The sequence below is a fragment of the Symsagittifera roscoffensis genome, chromosome 4 (assembly GCF_963678635.1).
Source record: "Symsagittifera roscoffensis chromosome 4, txSymRosc1.1, whole genome shotgun sequence".
In the NCBI taxonomy this organism is placed as follows: Eukaryota; Metazoa; Xenacoelomorpha; order Acoela; family Convolutidae; genus Symsagittifera; species Symsagittifera roscoffensis.
In genome coordinates this window covers 67,463,065-67,485,415 of record NC_087065.1, presented here as the reverse complement: position 1 = coordinate 67,485,415, position 22,351 = coordinate 67,463,065, and the positions used below count along the sequence as shown (strand labels likewise).

The window sequence follows — 22,351 nt, the reverse complement described above, 5'->3', positions numbered from 1 at the left end:
GCACCAAATCGCCCATGCTATAAAATTCCATGCCGATTGAGAAGATCCCACGATTTATGAACAGCGTATATTATCGAAGTGTAATCAAAAGTAAACCTCGAGTATTGATACAACAATTAATTTTTGCGCTTCTGCAGGAACAATTATCGCCACCACTTCCTTCACTTGAACTTTTCATCTCAGATTTGATTGTGTAAATGGTGCAAAATCCATAATTTTTTTTCTTAAAAATCAGTTTAGGTCGGCTTATGAATAGACGATTCCCAAAACCCGTTTTCTCGATTATACACAACCTGTGAATTGGCACGGTAATTTTCGCGTAAAGTAAAAAAGTTTCCAAAAAAACTGTCAAAATTTTAAAATTGACTGGTTTGAAGGCCATAACATTTTTCCTAAAAAACTTAAAAAACAGTCAAAAATTCAAAATTTTAACTTTTCCGAGGGCCATAACTTTTGGTATGAGAAAATTTGTGCGTAATAGGAAAAGCAAATGAGCCTCCCACAAACCGTTTTTTGACTTGAACACAAACTTTTAGATATGTCAAGGTTGTTTTCGAGAATATTTGCTCCTAAAAAAACGGTCAAGTTTAAAAAACGGTCAAAAAATCAAAATTTAGACTTTATCGAGAGAAATAACTCTTTCTGTAAAAACCTTTGTGAGTGAACGCTAAAGCAGTGGAGCTTCCCAGTACTGTACCCATCATCTCCATTGACAGCACAATATCGGATTTGAGAAGTCACAAAGCTGCACTAAACGGTCAAAAATTTCGAGGGTCATAATTTCGAAGGCTATGACTATTCCGAGGGCCATAACTTTATGTGTAAAAAAAATTTGGCGTAGCCGCTTATGCAGGGAGCTTTTAAACGCCATTCTATTCGCTAAAACCAGAAACTCAGATTTAGAGAGGTATTTTTTGAGAAAACGAATTAGAAACTTAAAAATATGGGTCAAACATTACCCCACAGACTTTTCGGAGCTTGAAGACAACGGGGTCAAGTAAAAAGAGATTCTAAGGGAGTGTAAGCCACACAAGGTAGCGGGCGGTCTTTCAATTGATACCCCTTTTTTGACAACCCCTTTTTTCACTTAATACCCTTTTTTTGAAAAAGAACCCATATCGAAAAAAAAAGAAATTTCAACAGACCAATTTAACCAAATTGAAAAGTGCGGAGGGGAGTGTTAAAATTGTGCTTCCCTTGAAACGACTCAAAGTTAGTTCATGAAGCCGATAACAAATAGGTGGAAATAATTCGGGCCGAAGAATTTTTTAGCGAAACAAAAAGAAACAAAAAAGTCAACGTAGGTAAAATTTCAAACTGTAGGAATAAATGAAACACAAAAAACTACGTTAAAAATACCACCAGCAAAAAAAAATCAATTCCAAGATGTGACAACTAAGCCGACAGCAGAAAAGCAGACGAAGAATTGGCCGAAAAAAGGTCCTGGTCAGATTTGATTCCAGGACCTTTGCCGTCCCACGCATATTCGTTACCCCAGGCTAAGTTATCCGAGAACGCGTAGAAGTTTGAATTCATTATGAACCAAAATACAAGTGATTCTGTTAAATAAGCTAAACCCGAAAAAAAGTCTATATTTCAGTTTGATAATGCTTGCGTAAAAATGGAGTCGTATGGAAAGTAAAACGATCAATTGCCTCGCTCAATTCAATTGAAACGATTGCAACTCGCGTTAAACTTTCATCATCAAAGTTCGTCAAAAAATAGATCTGTCTAACAAAAAAAAAACATCGCAGAATATAAATATATTCCTCACTTTTCGAAAGCCGTAACACTGAAAACAGATAAACAGCAGGATAGCTTTTAAAAATTCGATCTCCATGTGATCTGCGGCTGACCACTTTATGCGTGTTACATACTTGTAAAATTCGTCCATCTTTAAGTGAGCTTTTTCCCCAAAAGAAACAGCGATAAACAAAATGCCTGCAAAGATTGTCATTGTTTGATAGCTGCAAGGAAATTCCAGACATCTGGATTAAAACTCTGCAATATCAACTCAGAATCTCCGTGGAATCCTTCGAGAGCTTGTTCCTCGAGCACCTGACCATACTTCTTGAAGGATTTCTATTTCGAAAGTATCCTCGAAGTAATTTTCGATGTTATCTCTCATCTATCACAGCCAAGAAACGTATGGCAGTCTTTGTCACCTCACTATAGAACGGCATCGTTCACAACAGATCTTTCATAAAAGAACGGCATAAGATCTTTCTGTGGATGGCCGGCAAAAAACTTCAAAAGATCTCTTCAAGAAACATTAAAGCAACCAAGACTAGTAGTAAAAAAATTCTAGAAAAATTTAAAAAAAACCTTATTGGGTTCAAAATAATTTCACAAACCAATAAAAACTCAGCCATATTAGAAGAAAATTCTTGTACAAAAAATTACCAAAAAATCACTAATGCAAGTTACCTTTTAAATTGTGGACGACCTGAAAAACATGCTCGAATGGTTTAGAAATTACAATGTAACCACTGCAAAGCGTTTGAAACTTTCATGATGTATGATCTTGGTTAGTCAATTTCCACTCTCAATGTCGCGATATACTGGAGAAAAAAAAACGGGTTTTTCAAATATCTACTAGCGTACCACACAAAACAACCAAATCAATTATTATGATGATTTTTATAACCTAATTAAATTCTTGAAACCATTTTGACAGATCTCTGAACACCGTGTATTACAAGAGCAATAATAAAACCAAACCACGCATCATTTAAATACCCACACGGAACCAACCAGAGCCCGCACAAACGAGTTTTTTTCCTTGAGGAAACTGACAAAACTCTTACTAATCTTAACGATAATGAATTTCAAAAATGCCTTCAAGGATTCTTAATTTTTGATAATTTCTATGAAGTTCCAGACATCAGGATTAAACATCTGTAAAATCAACTCGAATTCACAGTGAAATCATTCGAGAGATTGTTGATTCCACATGTCTTTGCCGCACCTCGCCTTTCTTTTCGATGTCTTTTCAGGTACTTTTCGATATCGTCTAGGATATCACAGCTCTGGGTGACAACTTTGCACCACAGCTCTTTATCCAATGGCGGCGCAAATGCTAAGGCATCCAAAGACGTATTGAAGTCTTTCTCCTCCCAATATTGAACGGCATAACCAAAATCAAGGATCTTTCTTTAGATGGCGAGTAAAAATGAAAGAAACATCCATATAATTTGTTTTCGGGGAAGTTGTCACTGACGAAATTTATGGACCAAATCATGCTGAAGAAGATAAAATGGACTTTGAACTAAAAACACTCAAAAATCGAACAGTTTTTTACATATCGGCGTAGCAGAGCTTCGCACTACTTGCGATGCGATACAACAAGTAGACAATTAAAACAGCATGACCCTCAAGAAGTAGCAAAGATCCAACAATGAGATTAAAGAAATCTTGAGAGGGTTCATTTTGATCATTCGAATGAAGGTTGCCAGACTCTTATACAACTGAAAAATAAAACCGGAATTTTGCAGGATACAAAATAGTAGGTAAAAAAGCTGAGAAAAAAAGTAGTCATCCAATAAGCTCAAAATCAATCGAAAAAAAAAACATTTGTGATAAAAACTGCACACACTGCTCTCATAGTGTCCACGAATGATATTAAATATTACAGTACTCTAGAAGATCTGATTTCGTTGCCAATGTGACAAAAGAGACTAGCAAGAAGCTTTAACTTATAGTTTTTGTTTACAAATGGAAAAAAGCTACTCCTGCCTAGGCTCGAACTCCCAACCTATCGCTTCACAGCCACTTTTCTTTTACCTCAAGACCAACCCGGCATGTAACTTAAAACTTGTTCCGACTACGAGACAGAAGACCATGGCATTGGCGGGTGCTTTATTCCAAGAAAAAGCAGATACTGAAGCCCAGTCAGTCGTACATGATTTCCGAGTGATAGATCATTATGGAGGCCTTTTCAGTTGTTATTTTAACTATATTCATCAAATATAGTAGTGTTTCAAATGAACGGTAAGAATATTTTTGCTTTACAGTCACTTGGCGATAACATAAGTACAAATTAAGATCCTGAACTTAAACTTGAAACTAACCTGTTTTAATACCACAAAAATGAACTTGTTTATATTAAAGAGAGATTTATCAACCTAATTGCATAACAACACGAATTGCTGTGCTTTTTTCGATGCTGAAGATTGAGCTACAGATAATAATGGTATCTATTAATAATATAGCCAGATACTTTTAATTCAAAAAACTTCAAAACAAATATCAAATTGAGAATAAATATTGATTATACCTTCAACATTGTGTAGTTTTAGGATCAATTTTTTCAGTCGAAGTACAAAATAAAGGTCCAGAACGGACGCCTAAATTTCCAACCAGTGCCAGATCTGCAGTCGTAACTCTATCATCTTCGGTTTTGGAAGCAGTTGATCGATCTGGATCATCGACACATGCGTTGAGTTCACAGACAGCCTCGCAAGATTCAACTTTACTCGTTCTTTCATTCTTACTCGACTCTTCTGATTTAATTGTCGTACAATCACGTTTAGCTTTCAAAACTTTTCCATTTTTTGCTATTTTCAGACTTTTCAATTTCGCGTCTACATATTTCTCCCTGTCTTCTGGTTCCATATCGTTCAAAACAGAAACATTCAAATCAATTTCAGCTAAATCTTCATCTGTCAAAGAACTGCTATAGAAAAACATGGCATCTGCAGGCAACCCAGCAGAGATGTCATTCGGGTGTAAGGGGCGACGTCTGGGTCCATCGAGCCAGTAGAAAAACCATACCACTCCGCCGTACAGAGCAGCCGCAGCGAGAAACTCTGCCATTTTATAACACACTAAATTGACCACAGGGTAAAATTTGTGGAAGTTACATTGCATCCAAAGTCAATTGTCACTAGATTTGACTTCTTCTCATCGCTTCAACTGTATTGTTTTTACATTTGAACCACAATTTGAACCTCAGCATTAAACGCTGATGCTAGATTATGGCGGTTCGAGCAAATCAAGCAACTCTGTCAAACTGTTGCACTCGAACCTATTACAATTAAGGGTTGAATAAATTATTAGAGTAGAATTTTTGGATGGCTTTCTTGAACCATTATAGATTGCAAATAAAAATCAACATCTTCAGTGAGCAAATTGCAAATCCTTGCCGAATAGTGTCTCGGCAAGGCAGTGCTGTGTCTCCAACATGTTGTAGCAGTGCTGCAACATTACACTGACCTTTATACCTAATGCATACTAAATGTCATCTGTGAACAGCACTAAAGCACACTTTGACCAAATAGTGCATCAGTTTGTAATAAAATCAAAATATAGTTGTTCACAATATTTACAAAACCGTTTAAAATAATTCTAGCAACTACTCTAGGTATCATTCTGTATAAATCAATCAACTTCAAGTACCTTTCACTTTTGAGATTTTCTTGCCAAATTATACACAGAAGCTAGGCAGAGCTTCGCAACACTTGCGATACAATGCAAGCTAGCGAATAGAGGAAACCATTCATGAGAAATATATATATTTTGAGAAAACAAAACTAAAAAAACTCATAAACTTGTCTTGGCTGGTGTTCAAATTCAGGACAACACAGTCGACAAACACAATCACTAGCTTAAACAGACGCGAAGCTGTACTTCGCAAACACAACCGAGAAAACGCGAAAAGTAGCCCCAAAAAGGGTCAAAATAAAGAAAAAGTAATTAAGAATTCTGTTGTGCCGATGATCGCTCGACTTCAAGATTAAGAGTCAACGTCCTATCATCTGCAAAATGCGCGCTTGATAAGCACCAAACACTAGCCTCCAATAAACTAGCGGCTCTTTTTCTTTTCCCTTCCACCTGCAATTTTTCACAAAAAAAAGTTCACATTGTCCGATGCTACAAAAATTCGCATGCGGACTAGTTAGGCCATGACAAACATATTTGGTCTTCGTAATTAACCTTGTAAAGCACGTCGTTGCACCTCAAAAATTGATGCATAAATGACGGGGCAGGCAAACGAGCCAAATTATCTACAAAGATATAACGCTAGAGCCACAAAAGAAAACCAGATACGATGATGCGGCAAAAGTAAACCAGATAAAACGCTTTTATGCACTTTTACTTGCAATTTGGTTTGGAAAAAGTGAACATTCTTCCATTACACTCCGTTCCGCTTGTTTACATAAACTTTCAAAATCAATTACGACGAGGATCTTTGGTCAAAAATACCGTTGAGCTGGAAGCAAAACTACTGGTGTTCTAAAAAATTAGAACTATTAAGTTTTTTTTATGAGAGACGCCCCACGCCTTACACATTAGACACCTTCTGAAGCATAAAAGAGCATGAAAACTTATTATTGCTCTTCAAGCGATTAAATATAGATCACTAACGCGATTTTGAATTAGACGAAACCGTTTAAGCGAAAGGCAATTTAATCAAAAACAGAGTTCGTACAATTGCATATTACAGAACGATTTCAAATCATAGTAAACACAGTTTAGATCAGAAGAAAACTCCAAAACTCCAGAAACTAAGCAGGAAAAAAACAAGCAGACAGGCAATAGTCCGAATTTATATTTGACATTTAGAATTTTTCGTGATCTGTGGAAACCTCATAGAATGGCTATATTTCGCAAAATTTTCTTTGGCGCAGGTAATTCATTGACAGACTTGCTGTTTGTACGCACTTTTGGAAAGTTTTGCCCTAAAATCAGTTTTTCGAAGTTGTTAAAAACTTCAAGAGATGTTTGAGAAACAATACGATACCTCGGAAAGCAAATTTTGAAGGTCTCAAGGAGCTTACTACCACTCACTACTTGCAATGAAATAAATTTTAATGACGGCGACCAAGCAAGATTCAAGAATTAATTTAAGCCGAACAAAATTTCACCAAAAAACAGATAAAAAGCAGAATGGAGCGATTGGCACAAATAGTAGCTCAGCAAAATCACGAACAATCTAATCAAGAAAAACGAAGTTCGCGGAAGCCCAGTTTCATGCAAAACCCAGTTCTTGCGTATACCAGAACAAAAAACATTCAATTGAATGGATAAATTGTCTAAAAAATGCATGCACCTTCAATAACGAATGGATAAATTGTCGAAACGAATGGATAAATTGTCTAAAAATTGCATGCACCTTTAATACCGACTGTATTACAAATGCCTGCCTCGCAATTTCAACGAACGAAATTTAAAAAAAATTATGTTTTAAAGTTTTGTAATAGACAAAATCATATATTTTTTTGATATTGTATTGAAACAACAAAAACGGACTATGATCTTGAACTGAAAACGTGAGTCAAAAGTAGAAATTCTAAGAGAGATAACAAAAAAATGAAATTTTGAGTCAAAAATTATACAAAAATAATGTGATGCGGGAACTTTACAATGCACAAAAAAACTCAAGTAAACAAGCCCTGAAAAATTGACTTTGCTGCTTGTGCGATTCGAATTGACGGCCTCTAGATTCAAACCTTATGTATTCACAACTGCGCCTTATCGCCTTAATAATTTTAAACACCAGGATCAAACAAAGCTGAAAAAACAAAAGCTATTGGATTGTCCAAACTAAAGGATGGACTACTAGGCAAAGCAGCCTGAAATTAATTTCCGAGAAACAGACAGGTTGAAACTCCGCGGAGAAAAAGATTTAATTTTAGAAGCGCAGTTCTCAGACCGTTTTTGAGGATGGAAAAGACAAAGACATCATCAGCAAAGCCGCATCACGAAAAATCCCACAAGGCCGTATGACTGAAACATCGAATCTCCATGGAGAGGCACTAACACGAAAGCATGAAAGAGACAATTTACAAAAGCAAGTCCAGGTCGTCCCAGCATCACAGCCTTCAATCAAAAAATAAATATTATAATGCAAGGAATAAAAGAACGGATTTCATTCCGAGAAAAGTGCGATCACAGAATAGTCAAGCAATTAATGGTCAACTTTTATATCACTTTCCGTGCAAAATCCTTTAAATACATCTAACTAGCCACTTATTTTAATGATGACCTACCAAACTATGATGTTTAAATGGGCTCCAAGCGCTTTATCAAAGAACAACCCCCCACCCAATTAAACTTGATGAAAAATAAACATTGAGTAGACAACCTTCAGCGCCACCAACTTCAAGTTGAAGAAAAAAAACAAGTAAAAAAAGTGAAAAGAGTAAGGCCCTGATAATTTTGCACCAATTCACCTTCACTACCTTAGATTGGCATAACACACATCGCCAACATTGTTTACAAAACTCAACAACGTAAACATCCCGCATAACTGAAGACCGGTCGAATATGCTACCACAAACACGCTGTAAAAACTTTGAAACATCTGATGGATATAGGCCCATTGTACTGCTGTCTACCGTGGCTAAACTGATAAAAAGATTACTCCTACCCGAAGAAATTAAACAGTGCATTAAACTGGGGATAACCATCGCAGTTTTAAAAAAAAGGTCGACAGTAACGGATTTAAATTGTATGAACCACTAAACAACTCAGGGCCTAAACAACAAAACAGTCATAGAACAAGACTTGGCGCTTTAAACTTTGCTGCCCTATTTGATACAAGTAATCACCGAGGTATCCTTAAAGACATATTCAGTCCTCCCCCACTAACAACACAAAACGATGGCTGCTCTCAAATTTGCATGGCCACTTCACATAAGTCGTCGTTTAGAATTCAAGGAACTGTCAATTGAAACACGGAATCCCACAAGGTGGTGTTCTCTCACCGCCTCCGTTTATCCTGTATATGTATCCCAAAGGATCCCAATGTATCTGTACTACACATCCCCTTGAATGCAAACATAGAAATACAAAAATGGCTCATAGATAGGAAACTAAATCTAACTCTTCATGATAAATATAAGGCCAAAATAGTTACCACATTGTCTTCTGAAATAAACCTTGAAATTAAGCTTGATATTGGGAGTTATCGCCTAAACACATCCAAAAACCCTTAAATACTAGATGCCACATTAGATATGTTTACTTTCGGAGTGCACACTCAAAACATCTGTTCGCGATTAAAATCAAGGAACAATGTTTAGAAATACCAAATGGGGCTGCACAAAAAAGATCTTATCGATACTTTACAAGGCTATCAGTCGTAGTGTATGAACTACGCTGCACCAATGTGACCACCAAGCCTCAGTACTGAATACCTCAGTAAAAAATAAACGACACACTGAGAAGTGTCACCCTCTGTGCAATAATGACAAATATAAACCACTTGCACTAGACGGTCGAACGGTGCTGTATACTGCAAAAAAAAACACACAACATGGAACCGACACAGGCGGAGCTGCGTTTCGCGGACAAAACGGCAAGACCAGCTAGCTAGAAGAGTGTAAATATGGAAAAATGTAACTACAATTGTTAAATCTTTTGCTATGTTCCAGAATCGAACTGCCGGTCTGAAGAATCCCGATTCCCGTGTCCTCGCATCTGCGCAATGTTGGCTTGACAATAAAAAAAAACAAAGTATGGCCACAAATGAAGAAGATAGAACAAAGGCTATCAAATAATGAATTCTATGCGGCAAAAATGTCACCAAATGAACACTTTTATTTGCTAGTTGGATTCGTAATCTATCACTACGCTCCCTAGCTCAGTTGTGTAATCATAAGCAACTTGAAGGCACATGCCAACTTCCCAGGTACGAAACCAAGAAATTTAGTAACTGTTGCAAGACCCTCGCTCATTCCAGGGGAAATTATTGCAACAGACAGTTCGAGAGTTTTATCACTTAAAAACAGATAAACTTCCAACCACGTTCATGAAAAATCTTTGATTTGTTTCAAATTAATCTCGTTTTGGTGCAAGGAGTGGTGAGAAAACGCGTCGAACGTTAGTAAATTAATTATATTTGACTTAACGAATAAAAAGCAAAAAAAAAAGAATTAAAAAAACATAAAAATAACTACGGAAAAATTTGACTGCATTTGAGAAACTACAAATTGAATGCTTTTTTAGTCTTGTCCACTTTAGCCCCACCTTTCATATTACTTTTTTTTAAAGTTGTTTTACATGATATTATAGCCATATGCGTGATGTTAAGAAAGATCTGAAGAAAAAATCTGTTTAAAATTGTTAGTTTGTTCAATATGCCAAGTTTAATTGCATTATGCCAACGTTTAAGTAGTTTTTAACACAGATGGGAACCTGCACTTCGCAAACACTTGCATAAAACGACAAAAAAGCAGCTTTATAAAATAAAATAAAAACAGGTGAAAGTAAGCCTGGAAAGTTAAAATTTTGCTATGGCCGATTCGATCCTACGACCGAGAGATTTGGAGTCTCCTGTACTCGCATCTGCGCTACGAGTCCTTGACAATTTACTATCACTAGCCACACATAAAGCAACTCTATCTGCAGATAAATTGTCAATGCGATGCAGCAAAAGTGGCACCAAATACAAATAGACACAATTTTGCATGTAATAAATTGGAATATAACAAACTGAAGGCATTCACACTAACTTTGCATGTAATAAGTTAGAAAACATTAAGCCAAATTATGTATAAATTAAGCAATTTAAAAAAATGCGAAATATTGAGATGGAAAATTTCTGAATTCGAGTTTTTATTCAGATTGATATTTTTGTACTGTTGTTTGAAACAAATGGCTTTTTTCCGGTTCATTAAATATCAAAGCAGATGCTATCAAAAAGCCGTAAAGGTACTACTAAAAGTGGCACCAATACTTGCGACTTAGTTTGAAAAAAAGAAAGTCGTACTATTACGCTACGATCGCTACAGCACGCAGGTGTAAGAATTGAAAGATAGTAAAATGCAAGAGCTGCAAATTTTACAGCATAATGCTATGATACAGCTCAATTGTTAACAACCAGCATCTCAAATTCGTTGCCATCTTCTGCGGCCAGAAAAGAAACTAGCACTTAAAACTTTTGGCCGTATATACACGAGTGGCCAAAATTAAACGCAAATTCACGTTTTTTCTGCCTTATTTCTAGCACCAGCTTCGACAAAATCTTATGCAAAACTTTTTCCAAAAATCTAACATCGAATGACTGCAAATGATCTGAACTACCCTCCCTGAAAGTCGCACTATTTTTATTTGAAGCACTTACCAGTTTTTTTCCGGGCCTGAAAATACCAAATTTCACCGTTCAAAATATAATGTTTAAGGGCGCAAAATTTTTTTCGAATAAGCAGGTTAGACAATTTTGCACATGGACGCGAAGCTGTGCTTCGCAAGCACTAGCAAGAATACAGCAAAAAAAACTGCTTTATAAAGTGAATTAGTAGGACTTTGCTAGGTAGCGGATTAAAAACTGCAACCTCGAGATTTAGAACCTCACGACCTGCCCTCTCGGCCTTGATCTCTTAGCAATCAGCAAACACTGGTCAAAAATTAAGCAGCTACATATGCAAATAAATTGGCAAAGCGAGGCAGCAAAAGTGGCAGCAAACTAATGAATACAATTTTGTATGTAATGTTTTGGAAAATAACAACTAAAGGCATCCACACTAACTTAGCATTGTTCTTCGAAATAAATCGTTTTTAGTTTCATTTGACGATCTACACATAGCCAATTGAAGATTGGAAAAGAGTAATGAACGCAAGTAAACATAAAAAGACACCGACTCTCAACATAAAAAATCTCAACTTTTCAACTTCAAAGAAAAAATAGATGCTCTTTAAGCTCTTTGAATTTCTAGAAAGATTAAGGATTGGCCTTTTTTTGATAACTTGAGAAAACTGGATCAATAGGTAAAGCTTTAATTCCGCTGGAAACACTGAAAAATAAATTCCAATTTCGAAACTGAAAATCGTAATTTACACTACGTAAAACTTTAAACGATAAAAATTGCAGTGCTCAGTGTGACAACTTTCCTGAACTCTATTATTTCTTATAATTTCACACCGTCGGAAAAACTTACTACCAACGATGAAAGCTAGCATTTTCAGACCAAGAAAAAACGGCTTTTTCCACTTTCCCCCCTTTCAAAATACCGAGTTTTATGTTTGTTTTACGTGTTATTACGGCTAAACGCGTGATGTTACGCTGTAAAGTATGAAGAACAAATCTGTTCAGAATTGTCGATTTGTTCACCACGCCAAATTTCATTGCATTATGACAACGTTGAATAGACTTTTCAAAATTGAATTTGAAAGGGGGGAAACTGGAAAAGAGCCGAAAAAACTTGTTCTCAAAATCAACAATTAGATTTTGGCTGTGTTAAGAGATGATAGTTCAGATCATTTGCAGTCGGTCGCTGTAAAATTCGGCTCTTTTTCCTTTTCACCCCACCTGCAATTTTTTACTTGTAAAGTTACTGTTCACATTGTCCGATCGTTATGAAAATTGACATGCGGACTAATTAGGCTGTGCCAAACATATTTGGTGTTCTTAATTAACCTTGTAAATTGATGGTCGTGTGAGGTGGGGTGAAAATGAAAAAGAGCCTAAAAATCTTGGTAAAATTCTAAATGAATGACACAAATGGTCATTGAAGCATTGTCACAAATGGCATTTTATAAGTAAACTGGTAAATATGCGTTTAATTGGCTCTTTTTCAGTCCCCCCTTTAATTTTTTCTGAAATTCAATTTATGGAAATCAATTTAAAATGTTTTTTTTTCTCAATATAAACTGCACTAAAACGTGTCAGTGTGAACAAGTGAACAAACTTTTACAACATTTCTTGGCTCTTTTTCCTTTTCCCCCACCTGCAATTTTTCATTGAAAAAATTACTGTTCACATTGTCCGATTGTCACGAAAATTGCCATGCTGATAAATTAAGCCATGACAAACATATTTGGTCTTCATAATCAACCTTGTAAAATAACTCGTTAGACCATAAAATCTATGCTTGTGTGAGAAGGGGGGAAAAGGAAAAAGTGCCCATTTCTTACATGCAAAATACCGCGCGAACAATTTTTAAACAGCTTCATTTTGTAATTTTCCGAGGGGTGGGAAACTGGAAAAGAGCCGTTTAATTTTGTCCACTTGTGTACAACTTGGTAAATCATTAAGTACAGTTATACTAAAGTTTTTGCCATTGGGAAGAAAGCCATTAATAGGCTGTGGAGCGAAAGTTCTTGATATCAGGGATTTTTTTCTGCAGCTTCTGTTTATTTGAGCCATAAAGAAAAAATTATCATTTCTGCTTTTAGGCTATAGCATAAATTTCCAACAAAGCAATTTTCGGCTCTTTTAAGTTTCCCTTTAAAATGGATCTTATTGGATTTCTGGAAATAACACATTACAGTCTGAACGAAGTAATGCAAAATTTCTTACCAATTACAGTATGAACAACTTTTAGACAACTCTATAATGTAATTTTAGGAGGGGGTGGAAAACTAGAAAAGAGCCCTATATTCTTAACACATACACAACGGCGTATTCGAGTTCATTTATGACTTGAAACAAGTAAAAACTGGAATTATTCAAAATTCCGATAAGTCGTCGATAAAATGTAAAATTTGAACAAGTTCTATATGGTGAACAAAATGTTGTTTCAAAAAAATTCAAGTCAGTCAAGTCTTGAATCAGCATTTAGCACTGTTGATGCCTTCAATATAGTCTTGTCGTTTGTCGTGTGGGGGGTTTGCTTTGAAGCTCGGTTTTGGCGTCTCTTTCTGGTCTCTCAAGTTAACTTCCACAAAATCGCCTCTATTTCCAACACCACTCAATCTTGAGTTAGCATTTGCATCACTCGGCTCCTCGTTTAAATCAATCAATTTTTCATCATCATCCGAATCGGTTATGGAGAACAAATTACTTCCAGATCCGTTATTATCGAACATGTTTCTGTACGTATAAACCCGCTCCGGGCAGCGACTTTGTGCGCTTGGAGAACTCGTATTGAAAACATCCAATAACTTGTCGTCTTGTCTACCTCTCGAATCAGTTATCAGAGATGCATCTTGCCCGTTGCAACCGGAAACTCCAGAAGAAGATTGTAGCTGCTCCTGAGAAGTCGAAGACAGAAGCTTTCTGCGAAACTCTGCAGCTTTTGCACCAGCTGCGGCTTGCAGTGTCTGTTCGATTTTACGTCTTTTCGGTCCATCAAAATAGCGATAAGTTGCAACCCCCGACCCTGCAACTACTGAAATGGCTGCGATAGTACCCAATACCATCCCAGTCAGGTGAGAATTGTGCGAGCACGAAGTTTATTTAATTCAGAAGCTAAATGCACGAGAACTCAAGAAGGCATAAAAGCACATGTGCTTTGACTTTTGATTTCTTTCAGCCTAATGTCTATTTTCTTAAGCTCAACTTTTAAATGACTTTCGAAAAATAGAAGTATTATTTTTCCTTTGGTGAGAAATCAAAAAACTTGGAAACTTCAAATGAAATGCTGCAGCCAATTAAGTCCATTAATCGACTCTATGCTGAGTGACTAAAATAAAATCTGAATACGCGGAAAATTTGAAAGCGTGAACAAGATTTGAACAAGATGAGAACAAAACGTGAAAATTAAAAAGATGAGATGCCTGAAGGGTATTCTGAATAGAGCAGAATTGAAGGTTATGATATAGTGAAAGAAAAAGACTATTATTGACTTTTGAGCCTTCTTATCTGCTCTTTCCGATCTTTTCCCACCACCTTTCGTACGCTCTTTCGCCGTTTACGCTTTTTCTTTAATGGCTTACGCCCTTTCACCGTTTCCAACCAACCCACCTGTGATATTAAGTTTAGAAAATTTATGTTCACAAAGGCCGATTTTTTGGAAATTTGACATGCATGGTAATGATCGGCTCTTTTTCCTCACCCTCTCCACTAGCGAATTTTACTCCCCCCCCCCTCACCTGCAAGTAACTTTGTTGCTCTTACTTTCCGACTGCTACAAAAAGTGGCATGCAGAATAATTGAAGAAACTTTTCGGTCATCATACTCTTAACCTTGTAAAACCCCTCGTTGTACCATAAAATTGATGCTTTTGTGAGGTTGGGGAGGGGGGATCGCAAATTATCTGATATTTAAGATTTAAGATCATTTTATCCACGAGGGATAGGACCAACATACGAGCTGTACAGCTCATCACGGCGAACCGCTGTTGTGCCCCTGCTTAAGAACTACATGCTTAAGAACTATTTGACAAATTTGGTTTCCGAAACCCTATAGAATTAACGTTTTTGTTCGCAAAAAGTCCATTTCTGTCCGGGGTGGGAGTAGGATTACGTCTCAAATGGCATAATTCCCAAATGGCATAAAAATGAAAAAATTCCCAAATGGCATAAATTTCATGCAACAGTTGCTTTGGAAAAATCGAGAACAATTTTTTCGTGAACAATGTGAGAAAATTAGTCAAATTGTCAATTCAAATGTTGATTGACATTTTATCGTTAAAAACTTTATCAAAAGCAAGAAGCATAAGCTTCCGATTATTAATAAGCTTCATGTGGTCAATTTTTTTCGACAAATCTGTTGCTTAAATTTGTTTGGAAGCAATTAATTCCAAATCTTGTTCACATGCTTTCGTTCCTGACAAAATGATAGAAATAGAAATTGATAGAAAACGTTTAAATTACAATGAAAACTTGAAATTTATGCCATTTGGGAAAAGTTTCCATTTTTATGCCATTTGGGAATTATGCCATTTGGGAAGTTACCGGGAGTAGGGTCTGTAAAGAATTCGTTAGGACTCTTCTAGTTTCCCATCACTTATTATATTACAACATCAAGTTGTTTAAAAGTTTTTCATACTGCAATTTGCACCTAAGAAATTCTGTAAAAACCATTCACTTGTTCACGCTGACACATTTTTTGCAGTTTAAACATCAAAAGTCATTTCGAATATTCTTTCGGAAAAAAGTTTCGTAAAAACTCAAAAAGGGAACTGGAAAAGAGCCTAAATCTTTTTCAGATTCCGCTTTGAGTTTTTCTGAAACTCATCTGAAGAAAAGTCTATCTAGTATAATCTCTGATGTTCTAAACTTGTCGGCGTGAACAGAATTATGATACTTTTGCGACAGAATTATACAGAATTTCTTACATGTAAATGTCTTACAGGCAAATTTCATGACTAACTTTTAGACACCTTTTCAAGTTTAATTTTACGAGGGTGTGGATAACAAGAAAAAAAGCCATGGTTTGATCAAAATTTGCTACTCACAGTCCAGAACTGTTCCTCGTCCGTCTTATTCAGACCGAGAAGCGTGCACTGAGCCCCAATGATGGCCAGCACATCCGGATATCTGCCCACTCTCCCCACACAACAACCGTCCACTCCCTCCGACGTCTGAACAGAACAGACCAAACATGATTAATAAAACGAGGGTAACCAGCCAAAATTCAATCAAAATGAAAACGAGCATAGCATACAATCAAGCTGTAAGTTACGTCATTGGCACTGGAAAGTCCACGATTGCGTATGTCACACAACAATTACATAAATAACAGAAAGGTGAAGCATAAAGCAGAACTTCGCACTTTTTGCGATACAACGCAAAAGTATCATCTCAGCTAAGTGAACGAAAATAATACAAAAATAATCAAAATGTCTTTGAAAAGTATATATCGAAAAAAACTACATCTACCAAAATTTCATATATTTGCATCAAAAAATGTTCAGTATGAGAAAAATTCCAAGAAAAGCAATTGACAGCGTTAAGAAAGCATTCAGAAAAATATCGAAGGGCAACTAAGCCGACAGTACTTGAGTAAGCAACTAAGCCGGTATACATTAAACCAAAAACATTTCAGCCCAGTAAATATTTTCAGCAAAAAATGAAAAAAAAAAACGCAAGCGCAATGAAAAATGGTCATTAAAACTGAATTTTTATAAAATTGAGCATGTCAGTATTTCCGGTAATCATAAATAGTACCTGGCAATTAAATTCGAGTTTAATGAAATTCAGTATGCCAATTGATAAAATAGTCTAGCATCGGTTGCAACACCTTTGCTTATCGAAAGGGTAATTATACTATTTCTCCGCAGTTTCAACTGGTTTATATAGTAGCGGCTTTTTACTTCGGCTCTTTTAATACCACCGAGAGAACACAATTATCGCAATCAATTTCAGGCTGAAACCCGTCATTCACAACTTTCTAAATGAAAACCCAAAACATTTCTGTAAGTCTATAATTTGGGTCTGACTAATTTTTTGGGATCTTCAACACTCAAAAAAGCAAACTTTCCATTTGTAAAATTGTTTCACAATATAAAAGGTAATGTATGATATTTTAAAGTAAGGTATGAAAAACTAATGTGCTCAACACAGTTAACTTGATCACATATGCAACTTGTCACCAACGAAGTTTCATTACATTAGAAATATAGCCAACAGATAGCTGGAAAAGTGCAGAACTCAAGGACACCAAAAAAACGACTAACGAAAAAAAAACATATCAAGTTTAAAAAAGAAAATCACATGGAGGAGAAATGAAAAAGAAGAGCCATTTTTGTTGCTAGATGGGACACGGAGCTTCGGCTTTTTCCTTTCCCCCACATCACATGGGCGACAATTTTATGGTGTAACGAGTGGTTTTACAAGGTTGGTTACAAACCAAATGTGTTTGTCATAGCCTAATTAGTCCGCATGTCAATTTTCATAACAATCGGACAATGTGAACAGTACTTTTACTAGTAAATATTTGCAGGTGGGGCGAAAAGGAAAAAGAGCCGGGGCTTCAATTGCTTTGTTTCGTTATCTCCTAAGCATTCACTTGGAGTGGAAACTGTCATTTGTTGTATTCAGCAAGTTTTCCAGCTACAGTACTGCGATGGTGATCAGACTGATCCAGGTTTTGGCGCCAGAAAAGTGAGCAAGTATGACTCAGGGGCAATCAGTTTCTAATTCGCTCTTCATATTTGAAGTTGACTTAGATATTCATACTTATATGTTTGATTTTGCACTCTAAATGTACTCAATTAACTTGAGAAGCCCTCTATATTCCTAGTAAACAGCTTTGTCTCGCGGTAACCAAGCCCAAAATGAATGATTGCTTTGAATGAATCATTCATAGTATCGGATGCCTTCAACTCTAAATTATGATTCAGCACTTCTCAATGATACAGATCCGAGCACCAATTATCTAATAGAATTTGTATTCACGCATCGTCAATCTGGTTGCAAACCACCTCTACGACAGCGTAAAAAAAGAGCCATAAAACGTTGTTTTCATAATGAAAAACGCACAAATCTGCAAATAATTTTTCAAGAATGTAACTAAAACTAATATTTACTTTGACGTAAGCAGATTGAGTAATGAACAATAACTACCACAAATTCTTTTGAAAAGATGACAAATGATTTATAATGATCAACACTTCGGCCTGACGAGTTATTAATGCACGGCAAACGAAAACGAACGGAACGAATCAAACTACTAATTTTACTTAATAACTTACGAGTAGCATCAAATATACGAGCAGAACTGCAGACCACGAAAAACAGCATCTATCAAATTTAATGACAACTAAGACCAGCGAGTTTGTAAAATGATAACTCCGGTTGAACATATTTGATATTTTGCAAGTCGCTGTCGCAAGTGCAGTCTAGTCGTTTCTTGGAGCTCGCGGAGTCGTTTGCACGAAGTTTGCAGTTTGTAATGACACAGACTGTCGACAGACCTTCAGATAGTTAAGAATGCTCAAGCTGCTGATAAAGCAATATTACAATACAGATTAGACCGATTCTCATCGACTTGCTACAACTAAACAAACCCATTCTTTCAGCCGAATACAAAACTAATATTGTAAACCACTCAAACTAACTAATCATTCTTTCAAAAAATCTAGCTACAAAACAGCAAGTTGATTTGAATCCCCTCGAAACACGAGAAAAAAAATAAATTCTGTGAATAATCGTTTTGTACTCAACTTCGCTCACTTCAAATCGAGAAAAAAGAACGCCTTTGCTCAGAAAATTGTAGAAAAATTGCCGGCGCACTTTCCGAAATGTCCTTGGGTGAAGCCCCAAAATCAATCGGTAAGTTAAACTGACATGTTTTTTTTCTATTATTCTCAAGTTCAGGCCACAATTACAATCCACAATTAAACTTTATACCATTAACCCACGAGGAATAGAGAAAGAAGAGAGACTAAGATTTGATCATTTCCTGACTATGCGCCGCTTGACCACAAAGCGTGGACACCTTTTTAAAATATTTTTACAAACGCCACAACCACAAACAGCTAAAATCTAAGGATTCTGAAACACCAAACGTTCATCAAAATCAAAGGGCAGAAGTATTTTCTACATGACCATCTCATCCCCCATTCGAGTTTTTATTTGCTTGCTTTTGTTTCAGTAAACTGGTACCCAAGTTTGCTCGAAAGCTTCAATGTAACACAAGAAGAGCTTCTGGGTAAGCTTCCACAAATAATTACAAACTATTTACAGCACTTAGAATTAAAATTGCAATTTCGTCAACCTGATTTTGATTTTAGATACGAAAAATCACCTTCAAAATAACTACCTTTTGCATCTAAAAGAACAAATTCAGCTGACTGCAGAAAGAAAACCATCTAACCCAATGAAAATCTTCGACTTTTCTGAAAACGTCGAAAGTCAGCCTAAAAGTAATCACGACGCTGTAACATTTCTGCCACGACCAAACAGCTTCGGTTTCGACAACGTAAACCAAATTCAACCGAGGAGCAATGGTAACTCGGCCGAAAAGTTCAGCAGTTTCGAAAGCAGCGACAGTGGGGCGAGTGATCTTTTGACTCCAACACCTGATTTTTTCAATAGCATCGGCGACCTTTCTTTGAACCCAAGTAATCAAAACTGCGAAGTACCAAAACCATTCGGCTCCTTGATGGCGTACAGGTGCAACAGTAACACGAGTCAAGACACCGGATACGAGACCGACATGAGTTCGCACGCCGCAGATGACTCGGATTTCGCGGTGGAAGCCGACTCGCCGCAACAAAATTCTCCCGTCTTCTACTATAGGAGTAGCAACATCAACAGTCCACAGGAACAGGACTCTCCTTCCGACAGACATTCGAATTTGACCTTTCAAAGATCTCGTTAGTATTACTCTTGATACAAAGAAATCTAGGTCAAGGTTCTAAGAGAAAAAAGTTTTCTTTTGCAATCTAATAGCTATGTGAAGACATTAATATGAACCCATTTGACAGAAAAAATGCTTCTTTGGCATTTGGGGCACCTAAAACTGTATAAATTATACACCTAGGAGCCAGTTCCTTGAAGTAGCGAAGTCGGAATAAAACAGTTAACTCTGCTGTCCCCAAGCGTTCCTTATCATTTAAGAACATCATTTCCGATTTGCTAAACCCTTGTTTCTCACGCAAAGATTAATACAAGCTAAGCTAATAGAACTTTCAGATATATATTTGGGATTATATGTATCTTCAATATCTAGGTGCTTAACTTAAGGTGTACTCTGTCGTCTCATCTTCAAAGGCACATATTTACAGCTGAGATTACGCTTCTTAGAAACGCTTCTAGGGTAGCCGCAAAATTAGTATATGAAAATATATTTACGACCATTCAAGAAGTTTAATGCAAACTTGACATAGAGGATTAGTACAAAACTTTGAATTACAGCAGATAGGAAGGTTCGTTGCAATAGCGTTCCGGGGAGGGAGAGAGCGGAGGTCGCAACCCCCTTTTCGCATTTTATGGCTGACCAAACCTAATGAAGCCCCAATGCATTCTAATTTTTATTGGGAGAAATTGCCAAAAAATGCTGGAATTGGGCAAAAAAATTGGTAACTGGTCAAAAACGGCATGGGAGGAGGGTGTTAACTTGGTCCGACAACTGTCTCCATCTTATTTCTGCGGCTTATTCCAATCAACAATATCTTATGAGTCAAGGTCAAATTCATTTCGAATAATAGATATGCTCAGAAGAATTTAGACAAATGGCAGGAGCAGATTGCTGATCTAGTTTGAATTTCAAACTCTTGTCAAACATTGCGACATAATTGCGACTCAAATGAATAAAAGAAAGATTATAAGACTTGAACAGTGTTTGTGTGGTGGTATGTAAAACAGCCGCCGAAATATAAGCCAGCTGATTACGTAGCAGTATTTAGACAACCGCGCATTCAGACTCGTCAGTAATTAGACAAATACTGTATTAACCAATCAGAATCGAGACAAGGAAGAAATGAATAATTAATAATTATTTGTTTCGTAAATTTGCTTTCTCATCTCGATTCTGATTGGTTAATATGACATTTGTATGCCTACTGAAGAGTATGAATACACGGTTGTCTGAATACAGACCGCACTCTAAGCCAACTAACATGTAAGCCAGCCAAAAAAAAGAGTATGTTATATAATAGTTATGTAACATTTATTTAACAATTATGTAACAGTTACGAAAGTCACACTAACTTCATCCAAATGGCGTAATTTTTTTTGTATCAGAATATAAATAAGCAAAAGTATCAACAAATTTAAAAAAAAAAAAATTCGTCATTTGGACGAAATTAGTGTGACTTTCGTAACTGTTACTTAAATGTTACATAACTATTATATAACATACTCTTTTAACTTGTTTGATACTTTTGCCGATTTATATTCTGATACATAACTTTTGGCTGATATATATTCTCTTTTATTATGTAAAATGGCATGAAAATTTAAAAAAAATGTCATACCAGGTTCGGCGTAACAGCTAAATCGCGACTACTACAGAAAAGTTTTCGAAAAGAATTGACTCTCAACCGCAGACTTTTGGATCTCTATATCTATTCAGTATTCACCCTATCTCTTTAATTATCTAGTTAACTATCTCTAATAAATTTCACATATGATTAACTGTTGAATTAGTTCTTTATAGGGAGAGATTCATATCTAAGTTCTAGGGGGATGTCTACTACAGAGAATCGTCAATAAACTAACTGCTCCAGAAAAAAAAACATTTTCAGCCGAATTTTATTGAAGGCTATCCCATAGATTGCAAAATTTCGAGCCTGTGGTTAATGATGATGATGTTTTAGGAGATCTCAATTCGGCTAAACTGTGGGAATGGATACTTCATCTTCTGCTGAATCCCAACAAATACAAACACTTGATCAGCTGGGAAGACAGAACCACCGGTCTGTTCAAAATACATAACGCTAGAGAACTCACCAAGTTCTACAATGACTACAAAAACACAGTACCCAGTAGAAACAGAGCTCGAAGTCAAGCCACTGGAATCAAGTACGAGAGCATTCTACGCGCTCTAAGGCACTGTTATAAAACGAAGGTTATGACAAGGGTGAACAAGAAGCATAAATACGAGTTCGGACCCAATGCTGTCAACTGGAAACTTGGGTTGAGCAGAGAGCGGGCAGTCGATAGCATTGAAAGATGGGAAAACAGTAGCAAGTTACGACAAGTAGTCCCGACTGTCACGTTATAGGACTACTCTCGCAACACAAAAAAAAACACGAAACAAAACTTTTAAAATAATAATTAAAAATGCATAGCTGCC

The 22,351-nt window shown here is 36.4% G+C and overlaps 2 protein-coding genes across 4 annotated transcripts in view; one reads left to right on the top strand and one right to left on the bottom strand.

The window, feature by feature from the left end:
* Positions 1 to 22,351, bottom strand: part of LOC134845320 (Bardet-Biedl syndrome 2 protein homolog) — a 342,396-nt gene that overhangs the window by 26,454 nt on the left and 293,591 nt on the right. For all 3 annotated transcript variants that reach the window (XM_063862305.1, XM_063862306.1, XM_063862307.1), the window contains exon 4: positions 16,065 to 16,190. In XM_063862305.1, coding sequence (XP_063718375.1) covers positions 16,065 to 16,190 — 126 coding nt within the window. The remainder of the gene's footprint in view (positions 1 to 16,064; positions 16,191 to 22,351) is intronic.
* LOC134844443 (uncharacterized) lies at positions 18,377 to 22,307 on the top strand. The gene is made up of 4 exons (XM_063861125.1): positions 18,377 to 18,882; positions 19,205 to 19,261; positions 19,344 to 19,928; positions 21,873 to 22,307. The coding sequence occupies exons 1-4, from the start codon at positions 18,852 to 18,854 to the stop codon at positions 22,277 to 22,279; spliced, it is 1,080 nt and encodes a 359-aa protein (XP_063717195.1). The 5' UTR covers positions 18,377 to 18,851; the 3' UTR covers positions 22,280 to 22,307.

Excerpts from the sequence above, each read along its gene's own strand:
- LOC134844443 (XM_063861125.1), top strand. The coding sequence starts at position 18,852 with ATGTCCTTGGGTGAAGCCCCAAAATCAATCG. Across the intron at positions 19,262-19,343 it reads AACACAAGAAGAGCTTCTGG|ATACGAAAAATCACCTTCAA; the intron begins GTAAGCTTCCAC and ends TTTTGATTTTAG. Across the intron at positions 19,929-21,872 it reads TTTGACCTTTCAAAGATCTC|GAGATCTCAATTCGGCTAAA; the intron begins GTTAGTATTACT and ends ATGATGTTTTAG.